At 46.3% G+C, this 19,845-nt stretch overlaps 1 protein-coding gene and 1 pseudogene across 1 annotated transcript in view; one reads left to right on the plus strand and one right to left on the minus strand.

Annotated features, from left to right (window-relative positions):
- LOC133372632 (calcium/calmodulin-dependent protein kinase type IV-like) overlaps nt 1–19,845 on the plus strand; it is a 265,900-nt gene that overhangs the window by 143,182 nt on the left and 102,873 nt on the right. The window contains exons 3-4 of the mRNA XM_061601509.1: nt 19–311; nt 16,825–16,890. Of these exons, the coding sequence (XP_061457493.1) occupies nt 19–311; nt 16,825–16,890 (359 nt within the window). The remainder of the gene's footprint in view (nt 1–18; nt 312–16,824; nt 16,891–19,845) is intronic.
- On the minus strand, nt 4,792–4,910 carry LOC133373026 (5S ribosomal RNA; annotated as a pseudogene).

The raw sequence follows: 19,845 nt of genomic DNA on the forward strand, positions 1-19,845 counted from the left end.
CCCCGCTCTCGTTTGCAGGTTCCATCAGGGTGACTACACAGTGGAGGTGAGCATCAATGACTACTTGGACATCTACTGCCCTCACTATGAGGTCCCGTTCCCCATGGATCGCATGGAGCGATATATCCTCTACATGGTCAGTTACGAAGGCCACGACTCCTGCGACCACCGCCAAAATGGCTTCAAGCGCTGGGAGTGCAACAGGCCTGATTCCCCCAATGGGCCATTGAAGTTTTCTGAGAAGTTCCAGCTTTTCACCCCTTTCTCGCTGGGGTTTGAATTCCGGCCGGGACACGAATATTATTATATATGTAAGTACTGCAAAGTACAGCCATTGAAAACACAGCAACTTTAAAAGCCGCAAAATACAAATCAGTAAAAGCAGCACCCTATTTCGTAGCCCTTGCAGTCAGTTCCCAAAAGCCTGTTGGAAGAGAAAGGTCTTCAGCTGCCAACGGTAGGACAGCAGGGAGGGAGCCAGGCTGACCTCTCTAGGAAGGGAGTTCCAGAGCCTGGGTGCAGCCACCGAGAAGGCTCTTTTCCAAGTTCCCACCGGACATGCTTGTGAGCGGGGAACTGAAAGAAAAGCCTCCCCTAATAATCTCAGGGCTCAGTCAGGCTCCTATGGGAAGATGCGGTCCTTCAGATAGCCTGGACCCAGGCGGTATAGGGCTTTGTAGGTCATAAACTGAGTCTGAATCCTAGCAAGACGGTGGCACTGTAGGTTGGTGGTACCCGAGTTCAGATAATTGGTCAGCTGCCTGCTTTGGATGGGGTCGTACTCCCTCTGAAAGAGGAGGTCCGTAGTCTGGGGGTGCTCCTGGATCCATCTTTGTTGCGAGAGGCCCAGGTGACCTCTGTGGCTAGGAGTGCCTTTTACCAGCTTCAGCTGGTAAGACAGCTGTGGCCGTTTCTGGACCGGGATAGCCGGACCACTGTTGTCCACGCACTGGTAATCTCCAGGCTGGATTACTGTAATGCGCTCTATATGGGGCTGCCCTTGAGGCTGGTCTGGAAGCTGCAGCTGGTGCAAAATGCAGCGGCGAGACTGCTCACTGGAGCAAGGTATCGCCAACATGTCAGCCCGCTGCTGAAAGAATTGCACTGGCTGCCCATTTGCTACCGGGCAAAGTTCAAGGTTCTAGTTTTGGTGTGCAAAGCCCTATACAGCTCGGGACCAGGATACCTGAAAGACCGTCTTACCCCTTACATACCCAGCCGATCACTGCGCTCTGCAGGTGAGGGCTTCCTGCAGATACCATCTTATCAGGAGGTCCGCTCTGCACAACATAGGAAACAGACCTTTAGTGTGGTGGCACCGACCCTGTGGAATTCCCTTCCCTTAAATATTAGACAGACACCATCTCTGTTATCTTTTCGGCACCTATTGAAGACTTTCCTTTTTCAACAAGCCTTTTAGATTGAGACCTTATCCCAGTCTGCATCTGTGTTAGAATTGCTTTTTAGTATGTTTTAAAACCTTTAAAAAATGTTTTTAAAGTTGTTTTGTCTTAATGTATTTTTATGATGTTTTAAAGTGTTTTTAGTGCTTTTGTTTGTCGCCCTGGGCTCCTGCTGGGAGGAAGGGCGGGATATAAATGAAATAATGAATGAATAAATAAATTATATAACCAGCACTTTGAATTGTGCTCAGAAACAGGCCAGTAGCCAGTGGAGCTGTTGTAAGAAGGCAGTCGTGTGCTCTCTGTAACCAGCCCCAGTTATAAATCTGGCTGCAGCTCTTTGGACCTGCTGAAGTTTCCGAACAGTCTTCAAAGGCAGCCCCACATAGAGTGCCTTACAGTAGTCCAAACGGGATGGGACTAAAACATGTGTCACCATGGCCAGATCATATCTCTCCAGGAATGGGTGCAGTAGGCGCACTAGTTTTAACTGGGCAAGTGCGCTCCTGGCCACCGCGGAAACCTGAGCACCCAGACTCGGGCTGAATCCAGGAGTGCACCTTTCTTTCTGCAGTTTCGCTTGCCGCTTTCTGGTGGTGTTATAACGACACCCTACAGCAGCCGTGGAATTGGCGTTAGGATGGCATCAAGGGAAGATGCTGTTGGACCACTCAGGAGAATGTGATTTTGTAAGTTTCTGCTGGGGTTGTGGCCATGTCACGTCCCTGGACCAGGACACCTTGGGGGCACAGTCCTCCAGCAACAGCAGCTCCATGGAGGAGGGGGTGTAGCTCAGTGGTTAGAACGCCTGCTTTGCATGCAAAGGGTCCCAGGTTCAATCTCCAAATAGGACTGGAAAAGAAAGACCCTCATCTCAACCCCTGTCGGTCAGTGTAGACTAGATCTTATTTATTATTTAGCTATTACATTTATACCCAGGCTTTCTTTTTTCATGAAACCCAAGGCGGCTTACATATGGTTCCCAGGTGGTCTCCCATCCAGGCACTAACCAGACCTGACCCTGCTTAGCTTCAGCAGGGTGCTGGCCTTGTGTGCCTTCAGACCATTGCCTGGGACCGTAGCCTCTTGAGGGTGTAAAGGAGCATCCTATGTCTTGAAGGATCTATCCTGGGTGGGTCTCAGGGCCCACCTCCTCTGAGCCCTGAGGAAGCAACCTCTGCTGCCAGACTCTTGCGGGACGGTCCACAGATTCCTTGAATTATCGAGAGAGCCGTGAGGGGAGACCCCTATTGTGGGAAGCCCCATGAAACAACGGCTGCAGAAGAAGGTGCCGGCCCTGTAACTGGTCAAGAGGTGGCACTCAGGGGCAGGGCCTCCAGTCAACTGTTACCTAACCCTGCTATAAAAATCAGCGGGTTGCTCCAGGTGATTGCGGAGATGACTTGGATGTTTGGCCTCAGGCGTGCGCTGTCCATGGTCCTGAAACTTTGCCTTGCCTTGCTTTGCCTTGCTGGTGGATGCCCTCATGGATCATTTAATTAGAGTTTGGGGCATATATATGGTCCAGAAATAAACTGGTCTGTCAAAAGAATAAAGAAGTGTAAGGTTGATTACGAGAAAGAGGTAAAGTCACACACACTGAAGCAGCCGCACTTCGTCTATTCAGGGTGCTGTTGCTAACCGGCTTAGAACAAAGACAGGAAGGCAAGGGAGGAAGGGGAGGAGCAAAGCCTGCAAAAGCAACAAGCACTTTAGAGGAGGACTTGGCAGCGGGAAGCATCGATTTCCTTTCTGTCTGTTTCCCCTCCCCTTGGTTCAGCTTGCTTGTGATGTGTCCTTTACTGCCAGCACATGGGAGGTCAGTGGGTGCTTCGGCATCCGGGGTGCAGCTAATGGGCTCGATCCCGCTTTGTCTTCTCGCGTGAGTGCTGAATGGATGAGACAGGGGTCGCCTGACTAGCTTGTATTTATCCATTGCTCTTTGCAATGTATTGCAATCTATTGTAATGGATGAAGGCATTGCTGGTCCCAGGGGCTGCATCCATAAGACACGTCCCTCTCTATCCCAGCAGGCAAGAGGCATTATAGGGTCATTTTCCTGGGGAAGAGGGAACAGTATCAATGCCACTTCTCTTTCACCCAACCTCTTCCTCCTAGATGCGTTTTTTTTAAACAAAAAACTGAAGCGACATAGCCGATTAACTGTCCTGATTACACCGTCACTCCTAACCAAAGCAATCTCAGGGACCGCTTTAATTAGCCAGAATGACTCTATTTAACCTCCATTGGCGACTCGGGAATGCAGATCACCCAGCTGGGGCCACATTCCGAGAATTTTAATAAAAATAAACCGTTGAGAGAGAGAGATTGGCAACCTGTTCTTTTTCTCTTGCAATTGTGGGGGGGGGGTGCGTTGGGGGGGGCGGAGAAGGATTGAGGGACAGGAGCATTAAAGATGATTCCGTTCCCCGACGATGTTTCAGCTTGTAAATGATTTGAACTCGGCCCTCCCGCCGGGGCCTCTGGCCTGACTCTCCTACCAGGGAGGAAAAAATAATCAAACGCTTGAAATTAGCTTCCCGGACCACCCATTAAGAAGCCCCTGATTTAAGAGTCTTCATTAATCTTGATTTTCTTTCTCAAAAAAAAAAAAAAGAAGAAGGGCAGAGAGAGAAAACAGCAGTGTCGAGGAGAGAGGAGCCTGCCTTTGTTGGGGACGAAAGTACGTTTGAGATGCCTTGCAAAGGGGAAGTGTGGAGCCCTTCCTGCTGTTCCAGCGAAAAGGTGTCATTTGTAGGCTGACAGCCTCTTGGCACGCATCAGGAGCGGGGGGCCTCTTTCAGACCGAGGGCCACATTCCCTTCTGGGGGGGTCCGCATGCCTGTGGTGGGTGGGGCCAGATGAAAAAGTGGGCGGAGCAGCATGTGAATTTTCCTTTTGTAGTATTACCGTGATTGTGATTTGCTCTAATTGTTTTTTAATACTGAATTTTGAACTGCTGTTGGTAAAGGGCAGATGATGATGATGATGATGATGATGGTGAAGAGAGATGATGGTGATGGTGAAGGGCAGATGATGATGATGATGGTGATGATGATGGTGATGATGGTGATGGTGAAGGGAGATGATGATGACGGTGAAGGGCAGATGATGATGATGATGATGATAAATGTTTCCACATAGATCCATACCCTTCTCTATCCTTCATCCTGGCAAGCCAGAGAGCCACAATCACACTTCAGGGACACATCCTAGCCAGGCAAAAACACTCATGGTGGTATTCAACTAAGTCCTACCCAGGGGGGTTGTTGTAATATGCCTTCAAGTCGATTCTGACTTATGGCGACCCTACGAATCCTTTTCGAGATATTCATCGGGTTTTCATGGTAAGAGGTATTCAGAGGTGGTTTTCCATTGCCTTCCTTTGAGCCGATGGTACCCGGGATTCCCAGGCGGTCTCCTATCCAAGTACTAACCAGGCCTGACCCTGCTTAGCTTCCGAGATCAGACGAGATCGGGCGTGTTCAAGGCAGTATGGCTGTAGCCCCATCCAGGGCAGACCCACTGAAATAAGTTAGTCATGTCTGAGAGTGGGTTTACTCTGAGTAGGATCAGCAATAAGTAGCATCCTCAAGGAAGGCATTCAGCAAAGCTGGGGAGAAAGGGTATGGCCTGGGAAGGGGTGTGGTCTGAGGAGAATCCCCAGGGCCAGATGGAGAGGTCTGGAGGGCCACATTCTGCTCCCGGGCCTGAGATTTCTGACCCTTGCTGTAACTTAGCCTTTCCCAACCTTTGAGTGCCCAGATGTCGCTGCATCGCAGTCCCCATTGTTCCTGACCGTTGGCTAGCTGGGGCTGATGGGAGCTGTGGTCCAGCAACATCTGGGCACCCAAAGGTTGGGAAAGGTTGCTGTAGATAAAGGGGGCTGAATTTCATGGAGGGTTTGCCTAGATCAGCTTTCCTCCAAACTGCTGGATGTTTTGGACTCCCAACTCCCATAACGTTGGACCATGAGCCATGCTGGTGGCTGGAGTTGCTGGGGGTTGCAGCGCAAAGCGTCGGGACCTTGAAACTTCCATTTCTCAAGTGACCCTTCCCTCTAAGCAGTCAGCTTAGTCCACAGCCAGAAAAATCTGTGGTTTCCCCTGCTGACGTTGCTCAGTGGTGATATCAGAGCAGCTAAGCTAAGAGGAGCCAGGGAAGACATACCATCTCCTGCCAAACCAGGCCGGCGCAGCATCCATTAAGCCCATAACAGCCAGAGAGACTGTGACTTCCCCGGATCAACGGTGACATCAGAGCAGCTAAGCCAGTAGGAACCAGGGAGGTGCAGACAAGGGCAGCCAAATGATCATGGGCTTTGAGTTTAGAAAAGTCAAGAGGGGACGTGGTAGAAGTGTATGAAATTGTCCGTGATGTGGAGAAAGTGGACAGAGAGGATTTCCCTCTTCTTCTTTCATAACGTTAGAACTTGTGCACATCCAAGTTGGAGCTGAACATTGGAAGGTTCAGGACCAAGGAAAGGGTGTCTTCAAACAGCACAGAGTTAAACTACGGGTGTAGCTCTCTCAAGAGGCAGCGGTGGCCACCAACTTGGATGGCTTGAAAAGAGGATTAGACACATTCGTGGAGGATAAAGCTCTCAATGGCTACTAGTCGCAGTGGCTATGTTCTCCCTCCACGGTTAGATGCAGTCTGCCTCTGACCACCAGCTGGTGCGAATTACAGATGGGGAGAGTTCCTGTGGCCCTCAGATCCTGCTTGTGGGCTTCCCATTCGGGCATCTGATCCAGCGGGGCCCTTCATACGTTTCCAGGTGACTTCTCTTGCTGATGCAGCCTACTGTGACATCAGAGCAGTTAAGCCAATAGCAGCCAGAGAGGCTGTGAGCCCCTTGCCCTTCCTCCACTGTGATCCACTGTGACATCTCAGGCCACTGTTAATATTGCAGACACCTCCCTCAAAGTGCTGTACAATATATATATTGAGAGAGATAGTGCTTTTTTAAAAAAAAAATTAAAATGAAGTGCCGGTGTTCCTGTCTTGATAAAAGTGCTGTGGATGCCAGCACAAAATAAAAAGAGGCGATGGTGATAAGCACCATCCCAGCTTCACCTTTTCTGCATCTCGCAATCCCCCGTGCTTTAATTGGGCCCCCGGCAAGCAAAGAATCGGGCCCTGTGCTGCTACTTTCAAGGTCAGCGTTGGGAAGGGGAAACTTCACATCACACGGCCCGCGCCGTCTGCCAGCGTCTCTTCAACCAGAAACTTGTTCATATTCCCCCCCCTTTGCAATCAATAAAGAAATGTTAAAATAATAATAACATTATTAATTAAAATCCACGACCCCAACGCTCTCCATGGTAGCAAGTCCTCTCTCTCTCTCAGCCCAGAAACTAAGCAGGCAGAATTTTATCTTTCTTCATATTTTTCCTCTCTTGCTCTAAAGCATCTGTTTTTCAACTTCCTTAATTTGTTCCTTTTATCTACATTAAATTACCATTTTCTCTCTGTGCCCCTCTCCTCCCTGTGTAAAATGTCACTTGCAAAATAACTACATTTACTACTCCGCTCTCTCTCTCCCTCTGTGTGTCTATTTTTTAATGTTGTTAGGGAGAGATTACACAGGAGTAAATAGTGAAACTCATCACGGCTCAAGCCAGTTAGAATTCAAGTCATGTGGAACATTACAAATTATGCTTCTTTGAGGGTGCCGTGTTTAGCAGACATGAAAGAACAAGGCCTACCTCCTTCTACAGCTTGCAAATTGAAATGCCATTAACCTTCCAGGCATCCAGACAAGCTGCCCCGTTTGTGCACCATGGTTCTAGGTCAAGGTCAAGCACTGGCTTTCGGGTCGAAGAGAGCGAGTCTCTTCGACTTCAGAGGGATCTGCATGGGGGTGGGAGGGAGTGTCCAAACCAAAATCTGGAAATTGGGGAGGGTGGCGGCTTGCAGATTATCTGGGCCGTGTTTTCCTCCCCCGATCGTACCAGAGGTTCGATTGCTCCAGAACAAAACAAAAACTCAGACCCACATCCGTGGGAAAAGCTGGTCTCAAATAATGCTCTATGGGTGGGGGAGAGGTTAGGGCTAAGGGAGAAATTTGATTCACTGCATTTTTAAAGGCAAACATACCGAATTCGCACTTTCTGAAACAATACATGAACCAGAACGCAGCCATCCTTCCAAATTTGCATGTCTCTGGATTTTGCAATGCGCCTCTCCAGCCCAGCAACACATACGAGAGGGTAAGGTAACGTGTGTGCATGGAAAATTCATAGATTCATGAAAATAATGTCCAAATATGCACGATATTAGGGGAAACTGCTTTGTTAAAAAAAATGTGTAGGCTAGGAGAAAAGGCATGCAGAAGTGTGTCTGTTCGGGGAAAACTTGCAGCCAAATGCGGATGAATTTTCATAAGGACTTATTTTCAAAAACAAATTGCAAAAAGATCGAGAACTGGGACCGATGAATGTATCAGGGGCCCTGTAATGAAAGCCATGACCCTATTTCCTCTCCTTGCTCCAAATTATAGAAAAATCCTTCCGCCACCTAAAAACAAGAGACGAAGGAGGAACTCTCTGCCGTCTTGCAATCGGAGTGCAGCTACGATGGGGCTAGTTTTCTACCCTGTGTACTGAAACAACAAAAAAAGTGGGTGGTGAATGAAAATTTGGCTCGTGTTCCCAGATCAAAGGCTGAATGCCACACTAGGGGCGACATCAGTCTGCTGCTGAATACAGTGTCGGTTGGGGTGTCTATTTCTCCCTTTCCTCTTCCTGATGACATGCAGAATCCAATGGCGGCTGACGCCCATTGGGACCGGTGGGGCGGAAGGCAGGAGAGCCCAGCCATAGCTGGAGCCAGAGCCAATGGGCCAACCTCCACCTGCAGAATCGATTACTGAAGGCCGTGATGTCATTGTGTTAATGAGGTCATCAAGGCTCACATTACAGAGGAGAAAGGGAGGGTTCAACCTGTGTGTCCCTATTCCCGGCGGCATCTGTGTCTCACCTTTGATGTGACTCCAGGAAGAGGCTACCCGCTCAAATGTCACAGAGTAATTTATTTAATCACAATCATTCTTAGCGTTTATTGTGGTTGATTGCGTCAGATGTGAGCCAACAGTGCAATGCGGCTGCAAAAAACGTGAATGCTATTTTAGGCTGCGTTAACAGAAGTATAGCTTCCCAATCGTGTGAAGTGTTAGTTCCCCTTGGTTCGGCACTGGTTAGGCCTCATCTGGAGTACTGAGTCCAGTTCTGGACACCACACTTTTAGGAAGGATGCAGACAAACTGGAACGGGCTCAGAGGAGGGCAACAAGGACAGTCACGGGACTGGAAACTAAGCCCTGTGAGGAGAAACTGAAAGAAGTGGGCATGTTTAGCCTTGAGAAGAGAAGACTGAGGGGAGATAGGATAGCACTCTTCAAGTCCTTGAAAGGTTGCCACACAGAGGAGGGCCAGGATCTCTTCTAGATCATCCCAGAGGGCAGGACACAGAATAATGGGCTCAAGTGACAGGAAGCTGGATTTTGGCTGAACATCAGGAAACTGTTAGAGCGGTACGACAGTGGAACCAATGACCTCAGGAGGTGGTGGGCTTTCCAACCCTGGAGGCATTCAAGAGGCAGCTGGACAGCCACCTCTCGGGGATGCTTTAATTGGGATTCCTGCATTGAGCAGGGGGTTGGACTAGATGGCCTTGTAGGCCCCTTCCAACTCTTTGATGCTCTGATTTCCCTGCTGCAATCCTCAAACAAGCTCAAGGAGGCATGCATGGTGCCTCCCCCTCCTCAGTTTTATCCCCATGACTACTCTGCCAGTACTTGCCCTTCCAACTTTAGTTAGCTAGAATGAGGGATCTCTTCTATCAAACATCTATTTCCTTTAACAAATGCCATTTTATTGTTTTCCTACTACTAGAGTCTCTGTGTGATTGCACCCAGGGTCAAGTGTGCTCCTTCAACAGGGATCCTGTTACAGTTCAGCTTCTGACGGCATGCGGTTCCAAATGCTAACACATTTGGGCCCAGAGCCTGAAGTTCCCAACCTAGATCTTTCATTCTCGTTGGTGAAGAGAACTCTGCAGGCGCTCAGTTGCACTTTTGTCATAAGCAAAAGCTGGCAGTCTCGACAGAGGCAGGTTTTATGGTGAGGAGCAGATGTATGGGCTGGTAAACACACACACGCAGAATCTTGATGCAAAAAAACCACCCCACAATCTTGATGCAATCATAGACATCATGTTTGCTCCCCTCCCCCTTCGCGTTATGCAGCGTTTAATCAATTGGCACATGTCGCACAGAGAGGGAGAAAACAGGGAAATGAACCGAAGCGGTGTCAAGCTATGCGTGTGCCAATGTGGAATTTGCTTTAGCAATTAAGCCAAAAATTCCAAAACGGTAACGGAATGGGGAAATGCCTCCCTGGGCTCCTGCTGGGAGGACAGGAGGATATAGATTTAATAAATGAAATAAATAATCAATCAATAATTTCTCCTTAGGTCTAGGAATTGGGAAAGACCTCATTCAGTCCCTCTCTCTCTCTCTCTCTCTCTCGTTAATGTTATGCAAACTAAGGATTATATATATGTGCACTTAGCTGCTTTGCGATATGATCGTGCCTGGAGCAGTTTCCAAAAAAGATCTCCCCCCCCCGAATTAAATAATCCTTTTGTATATGCCAGGGGTTCCCAAACTGTGTCCCGTGGACCACCAGTGGTCCATGGGCTTCATTCCGGTGGTCCATGGCGTGTCTCTGAATTTGTGGTTGAAGTTCAGAGATCCACTGCCCTGAACATCCATATTGATTTTTAACGTATTTTTCTTGCTACTTCGATTGTATCGTGTTGCAGTTGTAAATCTGTGGGATTACAATTGCTGCAATAGGCAGAAAGATCATGAAGGGGTCTCTGAAGATCTCCCAGCAATCTTCAAGGGGCCTTTGGTGGTGGTGAGTTTGGAAACCGCTGGTATATGCTCATTAGAAATCTTAATTCTCCAACCACCAGTAACGATGTAGTCAAAAGGGTACCTCCCGTGCCCAGAAGGAAGATATTAGAAGGCTTTGGTGGAACCTCAAGGATTAATTTGCTTTTTTGGAGGAAAGAAAATCGGGGGGGGGGGCAATCTCAAAAACAGCAGCCCAATGTGTTCTAAACATATCCAAAGATCATGGAACGTTAGCTGGCCATTGGAGTTTTAACGGAAAATTAGAGGAATGGAAGTATCCTGGAAAAGTGTACGGTTGTGGTCAGCGGGCCATAATCAAGACTATTCTGCGCTGCAGCACTTTGTTGCATGCCCTCCTCATATTTTTAAAGGCCTGTTTCCTGGTGTTCCTTCGCACTCCACCCTTGCTCTGGGAAACACACCCATGTGACTTTCTCCGCTCTCCATTGAGAAACACTCTTTTTGCCCCTGTAAAAGGTGATGTTGCCGCAACACTGTCAACGTCCTTGTCTCAAAGACAATATTGCTCCTCTCCCCAGGGCGAATGGGAAGAGAGTGGGTTTGGAGGTTGGGAGGTGGGATTGAAATAAAGCTCTTGCATGGTGGCTATCAATATCTCAGTGAGCCATTGGGAACAATGTTGAGATCCCCTGGGAGTGGCTGCCTTGGGGTGCCTGCCCTGCAGAAACTTGTTCTCATTTAAGAGCGGAGTGCAATTTTTGCTTTTTAAATCATTTTAAAAGCTTGGTGACATGACGAAACCCCTCGGAGGTCATGAAAGCCCAGTTTAAAACTTTGGAATGACCCTAAAGCATAAGCAGCCAAGGAGCCCATATGCATCTCACAGTAGTTGCCACAATACATGCGCCTTCTCCCCCGTAGGGTCTACCTGGAGCCTTTGATGCCCTTCTCCAGGTCCCCCCTCTGAGGGAGGCTCGGAGGGTGGTGACAAGGGAGAGGGTCTTTTCAGTGGTGGCCCCCCATCTGTGGAATATGCTCCCCAGTGAGGTCCTCCTGGTGTCTTCATTGACATCTTTTCGGTGCCAGGTAAAGATGTACCTTTTCTCCCAGGCATTTGATAGGTTGAGATGATGTTTTGTTTTAATCTGCTGACAAACCTTCCTGTGGCTGTGTGGGGGGTGCTGTTGCTGTTGTTTTGCTGCTGTTGATTGTTATGCTTTTATAGTGCGTTTTATTTGTTTTGTTTTAACGTTGTGTAAGTAACTTGGAGACCTTTGGGTATCAAGCCAATAACAACAGCAACAACAACAATAATCCAGGGTATTTAATTAGGGTAGGGTTTGCCAGAGCTCCGCTGTGTGGTCACGTCAAGAGTCTTTTGCTGAACCCCAGCTCCTCTGCCAAGCACGTTGGATTGTAGTCTCCATATTCAGGGCCGACCACGCTTAAAACAACTGTGCTAGCGTCAACGCTTGGAACACTCAGGCAGTTGACCGGGCCCCGGCGCCCTGACGGGATCTGCTGAGGATGCCTCCCCACAATTCCTCTCCCCTCCCAGCGCTTGGGGGCATTTTGGGAAATTAAAAGCACAGATGGAACCAGCTTCTCAGTGCTCTTTGGAAGAGTGTTGCTGCACTAGGAAAGGAGTCTGCCATTTTGCACAGGCCTTGAAAAGGGAGTTGCAAAAGGGTACGGATGGGGTTCAAACACATTGGTCTCCCTTCAGGGACGGGGTGGCCTGCCTTCACCAGCAGCAGCAGAGGTCCTCTCAAAGGCTGCCTCGTGTTGGCCCCCCTTTTAATTTCCCCAAAATTCCTTGGGCACAACAACAGAGGCATGTTAGAGGGGAAAGTGTGCGTAACGATGAATTATATGGTCATATGATTATATGAGGAAAAATGGTTTGGAAAAAATGTGTGTGAGAGCCAAAACTGCCTACAAAAATGGATTTATTAGGAGAAATTCACCCTAAAACGCTAGAGAATTTTCATCGGGATTTTTTTTTTTAATCTCAAATTGCTACAAGAATGCAGACAACTGAATTTAAGATTGGAAAAATGAAAATCAGAGATGGACAAATGCCTCCATCCTTAGCCAGGAAGCATACTTTTTTATTAAAGTTTTGCATCCTTCTGTTTCCAAGAGGTGGCTGAATCTTTTTCTTTAAAAAGACCCATCTTAAAAAAAAATAACAAGTATCAGGAAGGATGATATAGGAGATGCGAGTGCGGTAAGGACAGTGCCGATCCCTCAGAAAAAGAACTGTGTTTGGACGCTGCGTCAATGTACATTTCTGATGACCCTTCCAAGGGAAAGGAAGGATAAGCCTTTTCTTCCAACAGGATATTCCCTGCCTAGTTCTAAGTTGGAGTGTCAAGTCTGATTGGTTTTGGGGCAGACTGAAAAATCCACCTTGTCAAATCTCACCCCCTTCGCCTCCTTAAACGCTTTTTTTAACCTTTTTTTTTTCTCGGGCAAACTGACCTTCTTAATCCGGACAATTTCACGCCTAGAAGCGTTCCCACCCCACCACCTTGTGCTTTTAATTACAAACTTTTCCTCTCTCTCAAACAATCCCCTTTCTCTTTGCCCGTCTCTCGACGTGCATTCAAGGAGGCTGCCGAAAGCGTATCATTTGGCTTGGCAGGCTTTTATTGGGGGAAATCCGGAGATGTCTAAGGATGTTCAGGATAGAAAAGCATCCTGCTTAGGGGGTCGGACAACTTTTGACATCAGTTTGATCAAAGTTGCCGTTTTAAAAGCGAGAGCTGTCTTCAGCGACAGGAATTGAGGGGCACCTAAAAGGTTCTTAAGCTTCTTAGCAGAGGCTGGCAACGCCTGTGGGTCAAACAGCAATCGGTGCAAATCCTCCTTGCGGGCTTCCCATAGGAGCATCACGTTGGGCACTGTGAAAACAGGATACTAGACTTGATGGGCCCCCTTTGGCCTGATCGGCTGCGAGGCTTTGATGTTCTTATGTGACTGAGTCTCTGGAGTTGCTGACCGATGGGTGGTTGTTGTTGTATGCTTTCAAGTCGATTATGACTTATGGCGACCCTATGAATCAGCGTCCTCCAATAGCATCTGTCGTGAACTGTGTTCAGATCTTGTAAGTTCAGGTTTGCGGCTTCCTTTATGGAATCAATCCATCTCTTGCTTGGTCTTCCTCTTTTTCTACTCCCTTCTGTTTTTCCCAGCATTGGTCTCTTTTCTAGTGAATCATGTCTTCTCATGCTGTGTCCAAAGTATGATAACCTCAGTTTCATCATTTTAGCTTCTAGTGATAGTTCTGGTTTAATTTGTTCTAACACCCAATTATTTGTCTTTTTCGCGGCCCATGGTATGCGCACAGCTCTCCTGCGATGCCAGATTTCAAATGAGTTGACTTTTCTCTTATCCCCTTTTTTCACTGTCCAACTGTCAGATCCATACACACAGATTGGTAAAACCCTATTTTTTAAAAGTGACCTAGGCACAATTGCATCAACATCCTGTTTCTGCAGAGTTCTGCTATGAGCACATGTGCTCTTGGATGCTGGGAAAACACTGCAGAAAAGTAATCTTGATGCAATTGTACAAACCAATAGTGTTTGTTTGTCGTTGCAGCATTTTATCAGTGTGGGCATGGACATTGGCATTGGGGAGAAAACACAAGGGCTGGCCCAGCCTCACATGCTTTGGTTATGCCTGGGCTAGATTACTGTAAAGCACTCTACCTGGGACTGACCTTGAAGACGGTTCAGAAACTGCCATTGGTGTAGAATGGCTGTGGGAACTGGGCTGTTGCCTTGGCTGCTGCTTTGTTTCCACAGTACTGTTGGTGGTTTTAGTCTAAATAGTTTGGGACTAGGTTGTCTGAAAAGTTGCTTATCCCTGCTAAATCATTAAGATCAACTTCGGAGGATCTGCTCTGTGGCCTACAGGGAAGAGCTGCTTTTGGTGGGTAGGAGCAACAGAGATTTTTCAGTGGTGTCCCCACATCTTCAAAACTCCTCCACACAGGAAAATAAATGTGGCGTCTTTGGGCTAGTTTCCAGGCAAACTGATTATTCTTCCATTCTCTTTGTTTGATTAAAACAAGTGCTGTGCTGAAGAATTGTAACGGCTCCTGGTTCACATCAGTGGGTTGCATCTAGGGATAGGGGAGGAATTCAGTTCACTTTTCAGTTAAATCCAAATCTATCAAATTTGCACTTTTGGAAACAATATAAGAAACGGAAGACAACCCTCCTTCCAGAGTTGGGCTTTTCTGAATTTTGCAGTGCAGTTTGCCCACCAACCAATGCTTACAAGAATGCATATATAAGGGGAAAGGTGCCCATAAAGACGAATATGTGAATGAGGATGACACAAAAATGCATTATGTTGGGAGAAATTGCAGGCAAACATGTGTACGTCAGTCAAAAGTGCAGACACAAGGGTCTTTGTGAGGAGAAAGTTGCACTAAAATGCGGAACATTTTTCACGAGGTTTTTTTTTTAAAAAAACCACTAATTGCTGCAGAAATGGGGAGGGCTGAATTTAAGCTTGGAAAAAGGAGAAACCACAACTGACCATCCCTAGTTGCATGCAGCTAAGTCCAACGCGGAGGAGACCCATTGAAATCAATAGACATTAGCTAGTCATGCCTCTTTGAGTTATTATTTATATAGCGCCATCAGATGCACATGGCGCAGTGCAAAAGACAATAAAAACAAGTCCTTGCCCAATAATGCATACAATCTAAATAAAATAAGGACAACAAAGGATTTCAGTAGGTCTACTCTGAGTAGGGGTTAGAGCAATGGCTTGTATCCAGTGTTAGTCATACTCAAAGCAGACCCACTGAAATTAGTGGATACGACTACCTTATCCCAGTCTGTATCTGCATTGGATTTGAAAGTATTACTTTTTATATATGGAATTGTTTCTGTTTGTATATACTGGCGCTGACCTTTTTAGTGATGGCTCCCCGTTTCTGGAATGCCCTCTCCAGTGAGGTGTGTCTGTCTCCATCACTATTGACTTTCAGGAGGAAGTTGGAAACACTCCTGTTGACCCAGCCATTGGATGGCTGAAGGGAACTGTTCCCGGCAACCCGGAGATCACTGAGTGGAAGAATGTTTTTAACCTGTAACTGTGTTTCAAATGCTTTTAAACTGTAACTGTGTTTCGTATGTCTTTAAACTATGTCTTAGAATGTTTTTAAGCTGTTTTTAGAATGTTTTCCTTTTTGTTGCTGTGAAATTGTTTTGTCCGTGTTTGCCATCCTGGGCTACTTTGGGAGGAAGGGGGGAACTAAATTTCATAGATAGGTAATAAATAAATAATATATGAGATTGTTTTTATATGTGGCATCTTAACTCTTTTGCCATTGGTGTTTTCACTGTGAAATCGCATCGAGATATTTTATGGGAAGTGATTCCAAAATGGAATCAAATAAATAATGAATCAATACCTTCAGTCCATTAATTTCAATGGGCTGTCTCCAGTGTTTGCCTTATTCAGAATCCGCCCATTGAAATGGACAGGCATAGCTGACTTAGGTCCATTAATGGCAATGGGTCTACCCTGAGTAGGGCTGTCTTTGGAAGCCACCCTATGTAAACTGTTTTGAATGAAATGAAAAAGAACTAAAAACTGTGACCAAATTGCGCTGTGCGTGTTCACTAGGGGCAAATATGTCATTTTTCAGTTTCTCATTTTTGAATCTGAAATTCAGTTCTCCGTATTTCACATCAGTTTGGAAAAAACAACAAAAAGTTACCAGCATGAGAAATGTTTCCTCTTATACATTTTTGTATGCAATTTTGCCTAAGATGCACATTCTTGCAAGGCAATTTCCCTTAATATCATGCAGTTTTGTCTCCTATTTTCACTAATATAGATGTTTTTATGCATACTTTCCTCTAATATGCATCTTTTTGTACATTATTCTTTTGGTTGGGGAAGATTTTTGAATTTATTTATTTATTACATTTATACCCTGCCTTTCTTTTCATGATAGAAACCCCAAGGCGGCTTATATATGGCTCCCAAATTCCAAAATTCAAAATTGAATGGAATTTTGCCTGGTGTACACATTTTTGCAAAACAATCTTGTATGTTTTTTTCACTAACGGATAGACAGTTATGCCTACGTTAGTTCATGCATTTTCGTAGACATTTCCTTGGTTGGAAAACTGTGTTGCAGAATTCACAGAAGTGCAAATTTCAACGGACAGCTGGGTTTCTCTTTTCTTATTGTTTCCGAAAGTGCAAATTAGGTAGATTCGCCTTTAAATGCGAACCGAATTGAATTTCACCCCCATTCCTAATGTTCGCTATACAAAATTTGGAAAGCAAACAGTAAAGGGGAATCATGGATACGTTGGCTCCTAAATGAGACTAGGTACTCTAGAATTCCAAACCGGAGGGAAAATTGTGAACCAGAATTTCAGAAGTATCCTGATTTCCTCTGACTTTTAGCGAATGCACAAAATCAAAGGTAAACATGCGGGTTTTTTAATGCCAACTTTTTCTTTCCTCTCCCCCCCCCTTCGCCTTGTGTTTCTTTCAGCGGCGACGCCACCTAACTTGGTTGACAAGCCCTGCTTAAAGTTGAAGGTGTACGTGCGGCCGACAAGTAAGTTACTTTGCATCCGCATGCGCCTGCTCAGCTAGGGACCCTTGAGGGATTCGATCTCTGTGAATTCCAGGATGAACTGATCTGATGTGAGGAATAACACAGTTACCCTTCCAATGGTGCGATTCCGGAATGTTCTGAAACAATCCGCGGCCCAGAAACCATTTCCAAATATAGTTAAAAATGCATCATTTGAGAGGAAATATAGGACGTATAGATGGACATGTGCAAAAATGGACACAGGCCAGATACAGATCATTCTGCCCATTCCTACCCTCAGCATTTTCTGAGCATTATATATTTATTTATTTCAGTGTTTCATCCTTGCTCTTTAGCTGAAAAGTGCTGATAAAATGGTAGCATTAAAAGCAGGTCAAAATAATCATTCCAGGAGCGAAATCAGGAGTGGGGAATCTTTCTCAGCCTGAGGGCCACAGTTGCATTCTGGGCAAGTTTCTGAGGGCTGCCACATGCCAGTGGTGGGCAGGGCCAGAGGCAAAAGTGGGCGGAGCAATGGATGTAAATGTTGCCTTTCTACAACAGGAACAATTTTCTACAACACACATCCACGCACACACCCCCTCTCTATCCTCCCTCCAGGCAAGAGAGAGCCCTTTGGCTATATACAATAAAGTTCTGGTCATTTACAGTACTGTCTCATCTGTCCTCCAAGGAGCTCGAGGGGGGCGTGCCTTTTTCTCCCCCCTCCCCGTTTTATCCTCACAGCAACCCTGCTAGGTAGGTTAGGCTCGCCCCCAAGGTCGCCCAGGGAGCTTCATGGCCGAATGGGGAATTGAACCCTGGTCTCCCAGGCCCCAATCTGACACTCTGCCAGTGGTTCTTAACCTTTTCCACTGCCAGCACCCCTTGGATTTCCAAAATATGCTCTCGCACCCCCTGAAAAAATACCGTTCATTTTTTATTTTTATTTTATTTTATGTTAATGTGTGTTTTAGCCTAACTTAGCTAAGATAAATGACAGTTTTCCAAAATCTTTGGTTGGGTCTCACACCCCTAGAAAAAGTGTCTCGCACCCCTGGGGGTGCGTGCACCCCAGGTTAAGAGCCACTGCTTCTAACCACTGCGCCACGCTGGCTCTCTCAGCGGCACACAACCACTTGAGTTCAGTGTTAGAGGGAATACGATAATACACTCTGATCTTGTGTGTTGCATGTTTTATCTATAACAACAACAACAATAATCAATAACAACAATAATAAATGTTTTTCAAATGGAATAATAAGCCTTTCCCTTCCCATTTTGCCCTTGAGAGCAAATCAGTTAAAAGCCTATTACAGCCCCCACTCCATCGACCTTTTGAATGGACATTAACCCTTCTGTTTTGTTGGCAATGGCTGAAATGCCATGGGTAGGTTTTTGGCCGAAGTGAGTGGCGCCCAAGCGATGCTCAGATCTCTCCAACAAATTATGTGTGGTTCTCCTTTGGAGTCTACAAGTAAAGGGAGAGAAAATAAATCTAGATTGATGCCTGCCTGGTACATATCTCCACAGGGTACTTGAAGGCTGCTTTTGTTTTGATGGAGGTGTGGGGGGGGGGAAAGAGCAAATTATTTTAGTTGATTCATTTTCTTTTTTATATATAAAAGCCACCTCCAGCTCTCTGTACAGGGACTGTTTTTTTGAATCAAGTAACGCAGCTGTTGGAGAGAAAAAAGAAAACACAAATTAATAATTTTCTCCCCCTGTTAACGTATAATTAGTATTTGGCCACAGCTCTTCCCAGGGAGCTGCTAACGCCGAAATGTCAAAAGGAATATTGTCTCTCCCCCCTCTTTCTTTCCTTGTTTCTCCGCCTTTCATGCGTGTGTGATTTTTAGGCAGCTTTAAAAGAAAACAAGAGCTCTTCCCTCATGAAAGAATAAACTGCTTTTTAAAAAAATTAAAGCAACCCTGGGTGGTTTTCAAAATGATTATGGGCGACATGTAGGGAATCTGTCAATTTTGGTTTCTGGTTTTCCCAATCTTGAGTTCAGGTCTCCTCATAACTTTGTGAATTTCTGTGTGTGTGTGAAAAGTCCTTGTCAAAATTCATCCACATTTTAGGGCACATTTCCCCTATGAAACTGGCTGAGGGCTGACAGGAGTTGTAGTCCAAAAGATCTGGGATGGGAGTAAACACAAAGATCTGATATTTCCAACTAGAGGATAGCAACCTATTTGGGTGTCAACTGCACTGATCTCAGTGCGCCTTACTTTCGTGGAGACATGCAAAAGGGTTGCACGGCAAGGCTACAATCCAAAACCCATTTACGAAAGAGTAGACCCCCACTGAAAATTAGTGGGCATTACCTTTGAGTAAACATGCTCAGGATTGCTCTGCGAATTAACAGGGAGAGACATTGGGGAGGCAAAGTGGCCAACCAGATATCTCCAAGCTCAATGGCAGAGCATCCATCTTGCATGCAGAAGGTCGCAGGTTCAATCCCCGGGCTCTCCAGGTAAGGCTGAGAAAGACTCCACCCTACCCTCGGGGTGTATGTAACTATTATTATTATTATTATTATTATTATTATTATTATTATTATTATTATTATTACCACTACTGCTGCTGCTGCTACTACTACTCACCCTTCACCAGCAGGTCCCAGAGCGGCTTACAACAATTTAAAATTCAATATTCAAAACAATCAAAACACACACCTGAAATATAGTTCTCTCTCTACATACCAGCCGTCGCCAACTTGGTGCCCTCCAGATGTTTTGAGTCGACAGCTGCCGTCGCCCCTGGCATCGAACAGCTGTGCCAGTGGGGATTGCAGTGCCCCCCCAAATCTAGAGGGTGCCAGACTGGCCAAGGTTGCTCTATGCGCATCCTTCCTTTTTCAGTAATTAGGGCAATCATTTTGTGAGTGATAATTCAATGGCGGGAAGGGAGTTGAGCACAAAGGAGGATTTGCATCGGTCGGTTTTGTCGCTCTCTGTCCTCCCCTGGCT

Source organism: Rhineura floridana, chromosome 18 (assembly GCF_030035675.1).
Source record: "Rhineura floridana isolate rRhiFlo1 chromosome 18, rRhiFlo1.hap2, whole genome shotgun sequence".
In the NCBI taxonomy this organism is placed as follows: Eukaryota; Metazoa; Chordata; class Lepidosauria; order Squamata; family Rhineuridae; genus Rhineura; species Rhineura floridana.